We start from the raw sequence: 14,315 nt of genomic DNA on the forward strand, positions 1-14,315 counted from the left end.
AATGTCATTGCTGAATATTTTCAATGATTGCATCAGTGAGTCCAGTTGGCTCTCATTTTTGCATAAAGCTTCAGATCATCCATAAAAAGGTGGTTGATCTTTGTCTTGTTTACATGCACGTATGCTGCTTCACACTGTCTGAGGATAAGAGACAGAATAATCAATGCGACTACAATGTACAGTAAAAGAGACTCATAAAGTTGGGGCAGTTTTGGCAAAAGAATGAGATCGATAGACCCATTGCATAAATGGGGCTGTAATTTGAATACAAATACTTATACATCCTTTTAACAAAGGATTTCTCGCGTAGATGTGAGTCTGCAGAGGTATAAGTATTGCTATTCACATTTCAGCGCCATTTGTGCATTGGGTCTATTACTTGTCGTTGATGAACAGGGTCCTCCTCGTTATGTGAGCGGTTCCAAAGAGAACGATCTGCTGAAGCTCTTCTACCCTGATGTCCCCGGGGATTTTGCTTCTTCACGAGCCCCAAGCGCAGCTATGAGGCACCATAAACCAACAGAGCGTAAGAAAAATTTGGTAAAACTAGCGGATTAGCGGGGCCAGCGCGATTCACGAGCACGAGCGCGAAGAGCGAGGTGAGAAAAATCCGCCACACCATTGTTTCGGGTCTACGAACCGTTCGCCTGGCGAACGGTTTTTGCTGATTTGTTGCTTAGGTTACGTGACGTAAGCTGTGAAGAAAAAACAAAATGGCGGCCTTGAGTAGAGAAGAGCCTTTGCTTCTGCTGTGAATTTGTTTCCGCATATTGATTATTTAAAGGATCAACAGAAGGAATGTATCGAAACATTTTGTAAGATATTCTGGGTCCACTACCATCAGGTTTCGGGAAAAGCTTGATTTATCAGCTTTTCTCGAAGATTCGCCTTTTGGTAAACGGCGGCAAAAGGTGTCACGTTGTCGCCTTTAGTGTGTTCAAAGCAATCACTGAAAAACGGGTTATCGAACTTAACGAGTTGGGAATTGCGGCTGCAACGATTGGCGAGAGTCCGAAGATTGATGAGGAAATACTGGAAGGGAAATATGAGGTAGTGTTTGGCAGCGCTGAAATGTGGATGAGGAAGAATTGGCTTAAGACTTCAAAATTGAAGAACGACGTCGAGTTGCTTCACGGTTGTAGACGAGGCTCATGTATCTAAGAGTTGGTAAGTGAAAGTGGCTATTGTTCAGATGCATTTGCGGTGTGAAAATCTTCACATACTTAAGTATTTTCGGAAGACCATAGAGAACTACTCGTCTCTTCTATATTGTTAGACGTTATGTAGATGACACATTCTGCCCATTTGACAATGAAAACGAAGCTTTATTATTCTTTCATTGTATCAACTCTACACATCCCAACTTACGATTCACAGTTGAAAGGGTGGTTGGAAAGAAATTACCGTTTTTTGGATGTTTTGATTGACAACAATCAGTCTTCTCCAGTTACCTCTGTTTACCGCAAAAAGACCTTTACGGGTCCGTTTGCCCCGTCATCATAGAAATTGGGATTGCTTAGCACACTTTTTCACTGGGTTTATCAAATAAACAGTACATAGTTTGGTTTTCATAAGGACATTCAAGAACCCGTCACAATTTTACGAAGAAGCCGTTTCCTAGGTTGGACGATTGATAAGATCATTCGGTAATATGTTAACGGGGAAATTGGTCACGCCAGTGAGATAAGCAATACAAATGGAAAGGATATTTCCAACACGCATTTATACAAGCTCCCTTATATTGGTATGTTCTCGAAAACACAAAAAAAAAAGGGTTAAGAAATTACTCAGAATGTGTTGCACTAATATTGAGATTAAGTTCAGTGGTTTTTTCTACTTTCAAAATAAAGCAGTTGTTTATTGTGAAAGATTTTGAGCCACAGGGTCTCCGCTCGCACGTAGTGTATGAATTTACTTGTGCTGGAGACTCTTGCTCCACTGAATGTTTCACAATATTAGACTCAGCCAACTCGCGTTTAAAAAATAAAAATAAAAGAAGCTTTGCATATCAAATACAACAAACATACTCTTAATCAACAACTACAACATTTTGGATTTACTCTTTCAGTTTAGTCTCGTTAGTTATTCACTTTTAAATTACAATGAACTTCTTCTTTACATTTTTAACGGCTTTGTCGGGAAGATAGTATCTAAGTATCATAACTAATCCATTTAATTTGTTTTTGTAAGTATGGGAATAATGTATCATTTCATCCATTGTATTTCTCTTATAAATAGGTTTAAATTCAAATTGAACTGTATGTTATCCATTTAAAGATTACTTTCAACGATTACATCATAACGCTTTAAATACTAGACACAATCATGGGAAAACAGTAAAACTACCACAGGTCAAACAAAATTTTGCGCACCGTAGTTTTTTTTTATTAGGTGCCTCGATTTTTAATTCATTGTCGTTAAGTTTAAGTTTATTCTAGAGTTTATTTAGGAACGCTTTGGATGATTATTACTTGTAATTCCTATTATGGTTTTTGATTGTTTTTAACTAAGTGCATTTGTTGCTTTTTACTGCCAACGAGCAAGCCGAGCGAAGACGCGAGGCTTGCGAGGCGGCCAGCCTAATGCCGCGCGAAGTATTGCAGCAGTCAGAAAAATTCTCGCTTGTGCTGTGATAAGTGTAATGTAAGGCTACGTAGTGTAATGTAAGGTTCCCTGGAGATTTAGTAGGGACAAATGAAAGCGCGTGTTTTGATGTGTGATGTCATTAGCCAAACTTGCATGAAACGCGCCACTTATGATGATCTTGTGTTCGGAGGTGAGTGAAAACAATTTCTTCCCATTTCCCTGACCATTGTTTTGTGTACACTTGCATGGAGTGTCCTTTAATGTTTATTTTCGAACCATCGTGTTCTATATTGAGTGAACGAGCTCAAAACTAAACCGGCGTATCGCCCGCTGTTGTCAATTTCGGATTTCAGCCGGCGAGAAGAGCAGTTTCTTTTCGTTTTGTAATGCCATTGAGTCGTGAACAATTTAATTTAATTTTCAAAGAAGATATGTTGTATCCAAAGTACGCAATTAAACGATCAATTTGATTTGTAATCCATGGCTGTATCTTGCAAAATAAAAATTCTACAAGTGAAACAACTTTCGTGTCGAGTGAGTTTGATTCCGTGTTACATGTTCCACAGTGAAAAGTCTGAAAACGCTTTGGCGACTTTTTACATGGCACTGATTTTATTCAACTTAATTATTGTATATTCTCGTTAAAATTACGGCCGTTCAAAAATTACAGCAGTACTTTCCATATTATTGCAAAACACGTTGACATCTACATTTTTGTTGGAGATACAAAGTGTGCAATTTTTATTATTGTATTACAAAATTACAACTACTGTTGGGTATTTTGGAACTCTGCCGTGACAAATCAGCAAACTATGTATTATATTGACTGTTTCGTTGGCGCTTAGCGATAGCTATTACTAGTTTGTACTTTTTTAAACTTTTTTTATTATTAGTTTTTTAATTCTTAGCCAGCAGGACCCCGTTTGATAACAGTACTTTGTACTGAAGGGTTATCCTGGGTAAATATTCCATTTATTATTATCACAACTGAAGATGGTATATGTCGAAACATGTCTTGTAAAAAAGAATTAAAATATTATTTTATTTCTTCAAGTTATTTCTCATCTGCTCTTCTCAAGACCCTTTGGAAATCAACAAATAAAACTGAAATTACATGCACAGTAATCTCTTTCACAACATTTTCCGTTTGACTGATAATCTCTACACCCTCTCTGTTCAGTTTAGAACAAAAGAAAAATTACTAATTAAAAACTCAAGCTAAAGCGTAGTAGTTCGCTTACTCGACTGCAATTTCACAGTCAAACAAAGCAGCTCACGACTGGCCGTCCACTTGACACAAAAATCCTACAAATCGAAAGGTATTAGTTTGGTGTGGACAGTCGCTAGAGTAACGATGAATTCAGTTCCAAAATAGATAGCCGTAGCCGGCCACAAAAAGGCGTGCCAACCAAGACAAATGATTGTTATAACTCTATTGCTGGTAAAGGTAAAGGTATACCTTATTTAACGTCGGTAATTCCTTTGCCCTCTAGAGGGTATTTTCCCATGAAGCCGAACAACTGACGATTTTACCGAAAATCGCAGGTTCGAGCTATCAAACCGCTTTTCAGTCTTATCTCATCAAAAAGAACTTAACAGTCTCAAACATTGCTTTCAAGTGCACTCGTTGCGGATAAATGTACTGCAATCCAATATAAATTTATACGGCTTCGAGAGTGTTCGGCTATGATATGTCTGACGAATGATGACAACAAAACTCGCCAATGATGCTTGCTGATGTAAACTTAAATGGCAACGTGGTGTTTTATTGTTTAAATATGCCAGAATCTCTGTCAACATGGAATTGCAAACATTTTCAGGCCATTAACGATGAAATGATATATGAAATGGATCATATATGAACTGCGGACATGAAATCAAGTGAAGGTGTGATCCTTGCAGTTATGAATGTAATGTTTACAATTGCGTGGAAAAACCTGAAAATTCAGGCCTTCAACGGGGTTTGAGCCCGTGACCTCGCGATACCGGTGCGACACTCTAACCAACTGAGCTATGAAGACACTGACGTTAGGAGCTTGTCATTTGTGGTTTCTAATTTTCCCTGAGAAATGAATCAGCGGTCATAACTGCGAGGATCGTAGCTTCACTTGATTTTCATATCCGCGGTTTGTACATGATCCGTTTCGTATATCATTTCATCCTTGATTCATTCCTCACGGGAAAATTAGAACCCACAAATGACCGGCTCCCAACGTCAGTGGCTTCATAGCTTAGTTGGTTAGAGTGTCGCACTGGTATTACGAGGTCACGGGTTTAAACCCTGTTGAAAACCTGAATTTTTTAGACTTCTCCACGCGAGAATCATAGCTTCACTTAAAGGAAAACCTTATGTGAAAAGCTAACCGTTGTAAATAAGTGTTTTTTCTCTGGCTCTATTTCTCTCAGCTTTACGGTGTTCTCCGTTGAAATTTTCTCTTCTTCTCCTTCCGTGGCTACCCTCGAGGCTTTTTTCGCTTAAATTTCTCAAATTTCGTCGCCCTTTCTATCGTGCTCTTTCCTGCTCTTTATCCCGTTGCTCGTCACTAGTGGTAAAAACTCTTTTTCAAAAGTGACGAAGGTCAGTGGGATAAAGGCGGGCTGCACAAAAGTTTCCCGTCAAGAAAAGTCGCCCATCCGCGCCTCAAAGCTGCATTCGCGAGATTCCCCTCCATTCCCTTTCGTAGTCTCCCAACCCCCTCCCACAGAGTCTGTACGGACGGACGGACGTACGCTCAGTTAATCACGTGGCAACCAAACAAAAAAGGGTTGACCATATTCTCTTAAGTATGGGAAAGTGTTCCGCTATTATATTTTTTAATTGTAATTAAGTGTAAATTTTTATTACATCTACAATAATATTTGTAGTCCCCCAGCCCTCGTGAAACAAAACAACTGATATAACTTTCTCTCTAGTATTTCGATTCTTAAAAATTGTAAACATAATTCTTTTTAGCGATGACATTTGGAATAAAATCATTAATATTATTATTATTTTATTTTTTTCTTTTTCTTTTAATTGTTATTAGGTGTAGTAGTAAAAAAGTAGCAGTATGTTCTTATGCATGATTCTTTGTTGTCTCACAGTTGCTAATATTCTTCTTTAAGAAAGAGTACCATGATATTATTTATATGCTCCTCAGGTGGTTATTATTCAGATACTGCAGCTTTTGTCAGCGACAGTTGCCGGAAGTGTCCAAATGGCACCTTCGTCCACAAAAATAAAGCACCTGGAAAAAGTCATTTTGACTGTGGCGCTTGTCCTCAAGGTTAGATACTAGAATATAGATACACTTACTAAACCGTAAATCCTGTAACTTAAGCGAAAAGTCAGTGAAGTCAACAACGCAAGATCCAAGGCCAAATTCCAGATACAGAACCGGTATACAATGATTAACATATATCAAATGCCAGGTGTTACAAATGAACCCACTGGGAACTCTGAAAAATCCGAGCCCCAGATGGGATTCGAACCCACGACCCTCCGTGATCTAGTACGGACTCTCTAATCACTGAGCTACTGGAGACTCTATGGTGAGCAAGGGTGAAATGTGGGTATTTGACTCGAGCTGCATCACGCAGCCGCAGAGTCAAATAGCGACTGACAGCAAAGCTCATAAATGCTATTTGACTCTGTGGCTGCGTGATGCAGCTCGAGTCAAATACCCACTTTTCACCCTTGCTCACCATAGAGTCTCAAGTAGCTCAGTGGTTAGAGCATCCGTACTAGATCACGGAGGGTAGTGGGTTCAAATCCGATCTGGGGCTCGGATTTTTCCGAGTTCCCAGTGGGTTCATTTGTAAGACCTTGTATTTGATATATGAGAACCGGTATAGTCAAGAGTTTATCAATTATGTCACTTTGATTAAAGCAGCAAGACTATCAAACTAGAAAAGGAGCTCTTTTGCCAAACATCGACATTTTAATCTCCTCTCACGAAAGGCGCTTACTAGTTCATCGCAGAAGAATCAAGAATTTCAAAGGCTAATATGCTGTCTTGATAAGAGACTAAATGCATTAGATGTAAGAAAAATTCAAAAGCCTTGTTTTCAATAAGCTGTGTCTAAAAAAAAATCAGCATACTGGTTTGAGTAAGTCTTTAATACAGCCAACATCCGTATGACTGACTTTGGAATCACTAATAACACTAAAAAACACATGAAAAAGACTACCACTACAGTTTGCAAGTGATCTGGTTAGCCATTTCAAAGTATTGCAGCCGAAACGTAAAAGGGTCTTTCGCAACATTAAGATCCCTAACTAAAAATACTCACTGAGTACCTTTAAGGTATATATCTTTCTAATAGATCAGCTATATGTATTGGAGCAAGTCCAAAGCAATTTACATTTCAATAGCAATATCATAAAACAGGTAGATGACTAATTACTGCGATTTCCATAGTTCTGCGAAATCTTAAATTCAAGCGCTAGGCGCGAAACTGCGTTTTGGCTTCCATCAATCAAATTTTCGAACTTAGCCGACAAGATCGACCTTGCCTCCGGAAAATGAATCGAAGTTTTTGTTCAGTCCACAGCTGGAACACCATTATGATATGTTCTTAGAAATTCTTCGGTAAAAATATTCGTACAGATTCTATCGCTTCCATCGATGTCCAGTTTGGATATGTGAATGTACCGCGGGAACCAAAGATGCTGATTGGAGGTTTAGTTACGCATCTATTGATTTCGTCATCTGTAGCTGACGTCGGAAGTTTAGTTGAGGGAAGCCAGAACGCAGTTTGGCCATTGGCGCTTGAAGATGAATTCCGCAGAACTATGAAAAGCGCAGTAAAGCAAAGCATCAGGCAGAGTTTACACGAACGCGGTTTCACATCGACACGGTTTCATGACTTCGAAACCGCGTCAAAATCGATGTGGTTTGGAAGTGTTTACACGGAACCGTTTTCGCCAGAAAATCCAAGTCGTGATGTGATGGTATAAGTGAGCGCTACACTTCGTGCTAAATTCACTGTTTTGAACTGAAGAATGCAAATTTCGCGCCAAAATAGTAACCGTATTCAAATCCATGCGGTTTCGCTATTTACACGACAGATGAAACCACATCGTGTTGAAAACGCTCCACTTTTGACAACGGTTTCAAATGGACACGGTTTAGGCAAGCATCTCGATCGTTGTCGTGTAAACAGGTGTAACCGCATCGAAAACGATGCGGTTACAAATAAACCACGTTCGTGTAAACGCTAGCTCATCTGTCGTGTAAACAGCGAAACCGCATCGATTTCCACTGTTCAATTCAAAATAGTGAATTTAGCACGTAGTGCTGCGCTCCCTTATACCATCACGACTTGGATTTTCTGGCGAAAACGGTTCCGTGTAAACACTTCCAAACCGCATCGATTTTGACGCGGTTTCGAAGTCATGAAACCGTGTCGATGTGAAACCGCGTTCGTGTAAACGCTGCCTCAGTGCGGCGTTGATAGATGTCATTAGTGATATCATTGTGAACCTATGAATAGTTGTCGTGTTAGAGATTCTCTTGTATACTTGTCGAAACGGTTAACCAGAGGTCATTTGTTTAAACATAATCAAGAAAACAATATGAAGAGATTTTTTGCAGCGCTAATCTAATCTAAATACCCAGCGAGTAGTCCGTTTCACCTACGCATCCCGAGAAAGAAACCACTGCGAGCAACCGTTTGTTTCTTTGAGTAAGCCGCCGTCCAGCGCCAAGGCCGAATGAATTAAATTTCAACAGGTAAAACGAGTTAGAAAACTTGTTTTGGGTTTACCTTCGTAACTGCTGCGTTTGGGCCTGCTGTGTAGTGATTTCCCGCGAAATGAGACGACGTGGGATGTGACGTGCTTCGCACATGCTCAATGAAAAATCAAGTGGTTGCTCGCACTACTTTCTCTCTCGGGAAGCGTAGGAGAAACCAACTGCTCGCATGGTAAATCTAAAGGGCGAGTTTACAATTCTTGTGATAAATAGTTCTAACGTTTTGACTGGGTACTCGCCGGTGATTTTCGGATTTTCCGTCTGTGCGAAATTCAACGTGTGAGCAATGTCTTTTTGGTGAAACATGGGCCCTTAACCTGGCTCGAGGGTTTTTCTCTGGGTGCCTCGGTTTTGCTCCCTCATCAAAATCAATTTCCAGGTTCCTTTCCCTAATTTACCCTCATTCATGTGATAGTTCAAGCTGGCAAGAGCTCCAGATTTCAAACGATGGAAGAGTTGGGGTAACTCTTTCAAAGCAATTTAAAACTTTAGTAAAACAATATTGAGATTGTGCCTTGTTTTTTTTTTAAAGTCGAATATATATTTGTAAAGCAAAAATTTAATCCAGGCATTTCCCTTTAGACTATCATTAGCATAAGTGTTCCGACAAGTCTTTCATTGGACTACGGCCGAGGATTTGGTGATATCTTGAAATTTTTTTTTTTTTTTTTTTTTGTTCGATAACTTTTTATTATTATTCACACTACTTACAACACTGGTACATCTACTTACACAACTTACAAAAATTAAACAATTAAAAACTAATAAAAACCATTATACTACCATCAAAACTATTTAACAATTGAATTGCGTACGCACTACGTACAATACAATGCACTTACAATTACAGGTGCTACTTACAATAATACAATTGCAATACTTACTCTACAAAAACAATATGATTACTTTTTAAACTTGCAATACCAATTTATACACTGCTTACAAAATAATACGATTACAGATGCTAATTATATTTATATTCTTACATTAAAAACAATGAGCAACAAAATAAATAGATACATGCATATTAAAAATAAATAAATAAATAAATAAATAACTTAATCAATTATATTGGAGTGAGTACCCATTTCTTTTCAAAGAAGTTGTTTTTGTTGATCTTTTTTTCAGTTTCATATTTAATCTTTAGTTTCGATTGCAGTCCTTGAATTTTAGGAAGTGTTTGGCTTCTTCTGCAGTCCCACAAAAATAATTTTCCAATTAATATGAAATAGTTTAATAAATTTGATAAAGGGCATTGTTTTGATAAAACTCCAAATAAAACGTTTTGCGCAGAAAGATGGATTGGCTGATTCGATAGAAGGGACCAGTACGATTCGAAATTAGTCCAGAACGTTTTGGAGTGAGGGCATTCATAGAAAAGGTGATATAAATTCTCAGGTTCATCATTACAAAAAGTACAAGCATCATTAATTCTAAATCCAATTTTGCATAGTTTGCTGTTAGTGTAAAGAATAGAATTAATTACTTTGTATTGGAAAGCCTTAACATATGACTCAAGTGCAACCAAATGTGGTAACGAAAAGATTTCTTTAAATTGTTGGCTTGTGAAATTAAAATCACTCTTCAATTTACGGATAATATTAGGAGGTTGAGCTTTTCTTGAGACCAGAAGCAAATAATAATCTTTTGATTTTTTGTCTTTAATATCGAAAATTTTATTTCCAATTATAAGTGATGGGGATATGGTTAATCTATCTAGGCTGATTTCTTTTAAATGAGAAGGCACAGAATGACGAAGGCCCGCCCATTGCAGAAAATTGTTTTTGACAATTTTGTTTGAAAAATAGTTATAGGAGTCCATTGTATTTAAGTTAAAAAGAAGATCGTGTATGTAAATAATTCCCGATTTAAAATAATTGTTATAGTACACTGGCTTATTGTCTATTCGAATCTCTTTATTATTCCAAACAATTATTTTCCAGTCACCTTCTGAAGCGAAAGATTCACGGAACTCCGACCACCATAACAAAAGTTCGTGGTAAAATTGAGAAGATATCATATAATCAGAAACTTCATAATTACAATTTAGAAAAAACCGACCTCCTACGGGCTCTAATAGATGAAGTAAATACGTCTTCCACGTTGCGTTTGAATCGTTAAATAGTCGTTTTAGCCAGGCCAACCTTAAAGATTTAACCATGCTTTCCAAATCTATCATTTTTAGACCACCTCTCTCATAATCGTTTATTACAGATACGCGAGTCACTTTATCTGTACCTTTCCATAAAAACTTGAATAACAATTGATTCAGTTTATTCACAATTTCCTTTGGTGTAGGGAGTAGCGAACATACGTAAACGAATTTTGGGACCAAAAAAGATTTAATTATTGTCACTTTACCGTAAATAGAAAGGCCCCTAGAGGACCAAATATTAATAAGTTTTTTAATACTATCCAGCCTTTCAATAAAGTTCTTTTCCTTTAATAGTTTCTGATCATATGTGAAATATACCCCCAGAGCTTTAATCGGGATTTTAGGCCACTTAATACCAAAATGTTCTTCTTTACTTTCTTTCAATGATCCTATCCACATACCCTCAGTTTTTGAACAATTAATCTTAAGACCGGAAATGCATCGAAACCGGTCCAGTAGTTCAAATAATACTTTGGCTGAGTTAGTATCTGCTAATATCGCTGTGGTGTCGTCTGCATACTGTAAAAGTTTCGTTTCTTGCTCATCTCCGATATAAATTCCTTTGATGTCCGAATTCTGTCTAATGGCGATAGCCAGTGTTTCCACAGCTATTACGAACAGGTATGGAGACAACGGGTCTCCCTGCCGAACTCCTCGTTCCAGCGTAAAGAAATTTGATGTCCTGCCGTTATTCAAGATACAGCTTTGTATATTTTTGTAGAATACTTTAACCCAATGAAGGAAATCTGAACCAAAATTGAATGCCTCTAAGCATTTAAAAAGAAATTCCCATTCAACACTATCGAATGCCTTTTGAAAATCAATAAATAACATTAAACCGGGAATGTTTTCTTTCACTGTAAAGTCCATAACATCATAAATAGATCGTATAGTTTCGCCTATAAACCGATCTTTTACGTATCCTGTTTGATTTGGATGAATAATATCGGGCAAGACATTTTTAATTCTCGATGCAATTGCTTTCGTCATTATTTTGGTGTCTACATTAACGAGGGAGATTGGACGCCAATTTTCTAAAAGTGAGCGATCTTTCCCTTTCTTTTCAATTAGTGTAATGATTGCTTGTTTTTGAGAACTAGACATCTCACCTTTTTCAAAGGATTCATTAATGCAGTTCATAAAGCTATCGCTAATTACTGACCAAAATGTCTTATAAAATTCAATAGGAATGCCGTCATTACCAGGAGTTTTATTATTGTCAAAGCTATCTAGGAGACGAAAACATTCTTCTGCTGAAATGTTTCCTTCACAAAATTTTTTCTGGTCTTCAGAAAGTGCGGGTATATTTAAATCGTTTAGGAAAGAATCAATTTTAAATGGAAGATCTGGATCAGTAGTACTACTTTTATACAAGTTTTTGTAGAACCTTTCTCGTTCCTTTAATATATAAAATGGATCTGTTTTTATTACTCCGCTTATGTGAAGTTTTCTTATATGCTTTTTTATATGATTTCTTTTTTCGAGGTTTAAAAAATATTTTGTGCTCTTTTCCCCATGCTCATGCCAACGAGCACGTGCACGTATAATTATTCCTTTAGTTTTTTGTTCATAGAAAGTTTCTAACTTTTCCTGAGCCGCATTAAAGCGAGTTGCGTTAGAGTCACTAGGCGTAGTTTCGTATTCTTCCTTTGCCTCTCTAAGCTGATCTTGGAGACTTAATTCTATTGCATTTCTTTCCTTGGCTTTTTTCTTGGAGAAGTTAATAGCGTGCGCCCTTATATTATATTTGATCCAATCCCAAAGGATACGACTGTCCGAAATTTCTTTTTGTCCCTCTGCCGTCCATACTGGAAGCATTTCAGTAACATTATTTACATATTCTTCATCCTTCAACATGGAACAGTTCATTTTCCAATACCCGGGACCTTTCTGCTCATTTTCTAGCTCTGAAATCTCTATCGAAATTGCAGCATGGTCTGTTCGAATAGCTGGAATTATATCACTTGATTTCACTAAATCGTTCAAATTATTAGAAATTAACCAATAATCGAGACGGCAAAAAATTCTTGGAGACTTTTGACTCCAGGTAAAACTTCTTATGTCTGGGTTTTTAATTCTCCAAATATCAACCAGATCTAGTTGATTTTGCAGACAATCAATGCAGGCAGTAGCTGATTTTCTTTGAATAATTATACCTCCTTTTTTGTCAATCTCTGGATTTAAAGGGCAATTGAAATCGCCTCCTATAACGATATTATCTTCTGAATCTAAGTTACTCTTTGTAGCGTTGCGAGTAAATTACTGAAAAACGATACGAGATCTTTGTCCTTGTTTTGTGCATAAACATTAATTAAGACATATGTTTGGTCTTTGATATCAGCTTTAAGAATGATGAAGCGTCCCAAAGGGTCTAGGATCTTTTGATGGATGGTGCAATCAAAACCATTCTTAATCAAGATAGCAACTCCACGTGCACTGGAGCTACCATGGCTTGTTATAATCTCTGCACCCCATTCATTCTTCCATTGAGTATCTGTTTTTTCTATTGAATGGGTTTCTTGCAAAAAAATTATATCAGCTTTACGTTTCCTGCACCAAGTAAACATTGTTCGTCTCTTTTTAAAGTTGCTTATGCCCTTTACGTTAAGCGATACTAATTTAAAGACTTCGGCCATCAAATATTTTGTTCATTTCAGAATTGAGAGCTGTAGTAGAAGCCAAAAAAAACATAAACAGTAATAACAAATAATAATAAGAATAAAATGTATCTGCCAATGAACTGCAAATTTAGCCAAATAAACAAAAGAAGTATTAATGAGGGTACAAAAAACTAAGTAAATTAGATTCAGCAGTGTTGCTCGATGCCTATAAACAGCTATAATGCTACATGCATAAGTAATCAAAGAATAAGAAAATACCAAAAAATGTCCTAAGTAAATAAATAACATAAATACACAATTTTTTTGTCTGACGTGCATTTAGACCCAGCAGCCCTCCATCTACTAAAGCTTATGTGCTACTCATAATTAAACCGTAGTAAGGAAGATTTTCAGTTTCAATCCCGTTATACACTTGACCGTTGATGACTAATTTATCCACCTTGAAGAAAGCTGATTGTTTTCCTTGCTTCGCCTTTTTTAGCACAGGGTACAATTTCGTATGAATTGCTTCGATTTCTTTAGGGTAGTCATGCGAAATTCCAATTTTAGAACCTTTTAGATTTTTAACTTTAGACCAAACGAATTCTTTATCTTGATAAAAGCTAAATTTAGCAATAACAGGCCTTGTATTCGTGGACCTCCGAGGGTTACGCCGGGTTGGCAAGCGATGAACACGTTCAAATCTAATTTCATTCACATCCTCCCTTGGAAATCTCATTTTCTCCTCCATCATTGAACGAACCAAATCTTCCGTGTCTCGTGGTGTCTCACCTTCAATTTCCGGGAGGTTATAGATCTTTATACTCTCCCTTCTAGTGTACGCCTCCAATTTGATGTTACGGCATTTCAACTGCTGAATCTCCATGTTGAGGTTACGGATCTCATCGGTACCACTCGCTGTTTGAGAGCACATGCTGGCCACACAAGTTTTTAGATCTGTTAGTTCCTTTCCCGTGTACTCAGCGGCCTTTCTTAGCTCTTTATTTTCTTCTTCTACCTCTGTTAAACGGACTTTCAGAGATGCTATTCCGTAAACAAATCTAATAGCTTATCGATCTTGGCCTCTAATTTAGTTATACTTGCCGAGGCATCGCAGCAATGGCCTGAAAGACAATCCTCGTCCGTTTGAGAACCAGTATTTTCTCGCTGTCGTTTACGGGGAATACACTTTTCTTCGGTGTTTAAAGCGGTTTCCTTGATCTCTTGACTCATTTTGTC

At 37.5% G+C, this 14,315-nt stretch overlaps 1 protein-coding gene across 1 annotated transcript in view; it reads left to right on the top strand.

Moving 5' to 3' along the window:
- The first annotated feature begins 713 nt into the window (after positions 1-713).
- Positions 714-14,315, top strand: part of LOC138019145 (putative leucine-rich repeat-containing protein DDB_G0281931) — a 26,589-nt gene continuing 12,987 nt past the window's right edge. The window contains exons 1-2 of the mRNA XM_068865818.1: positions 714-1,167; positions 5,727-5,852. Coding sequence (XP_068721919.1) covers positions 1,152-1,167; positions 5,727-5,852 — 142 coding nt within the window. The 5' untranslated portion in view covers positions 714-1,151. The remainder of the gene's footprint in view (positions 1,168-5,726; positions 5,853-14,315) is intronic.

This window comes from Montipora capricornis, chromosome 10 (assembly GCF_036669925.1).
Source record: "Montipora capricornis isolate CH-2021 chromosome 10, ASM3666992v2, whole genome shotgun sequence".
Taxonomy (NCBI): domain Eukaryota; kingdom Metazoa; phylum Cnidaria; class Anthozoa; order Scleractinia; family Acroporidae; genus Montipora; species Montipora capricornis.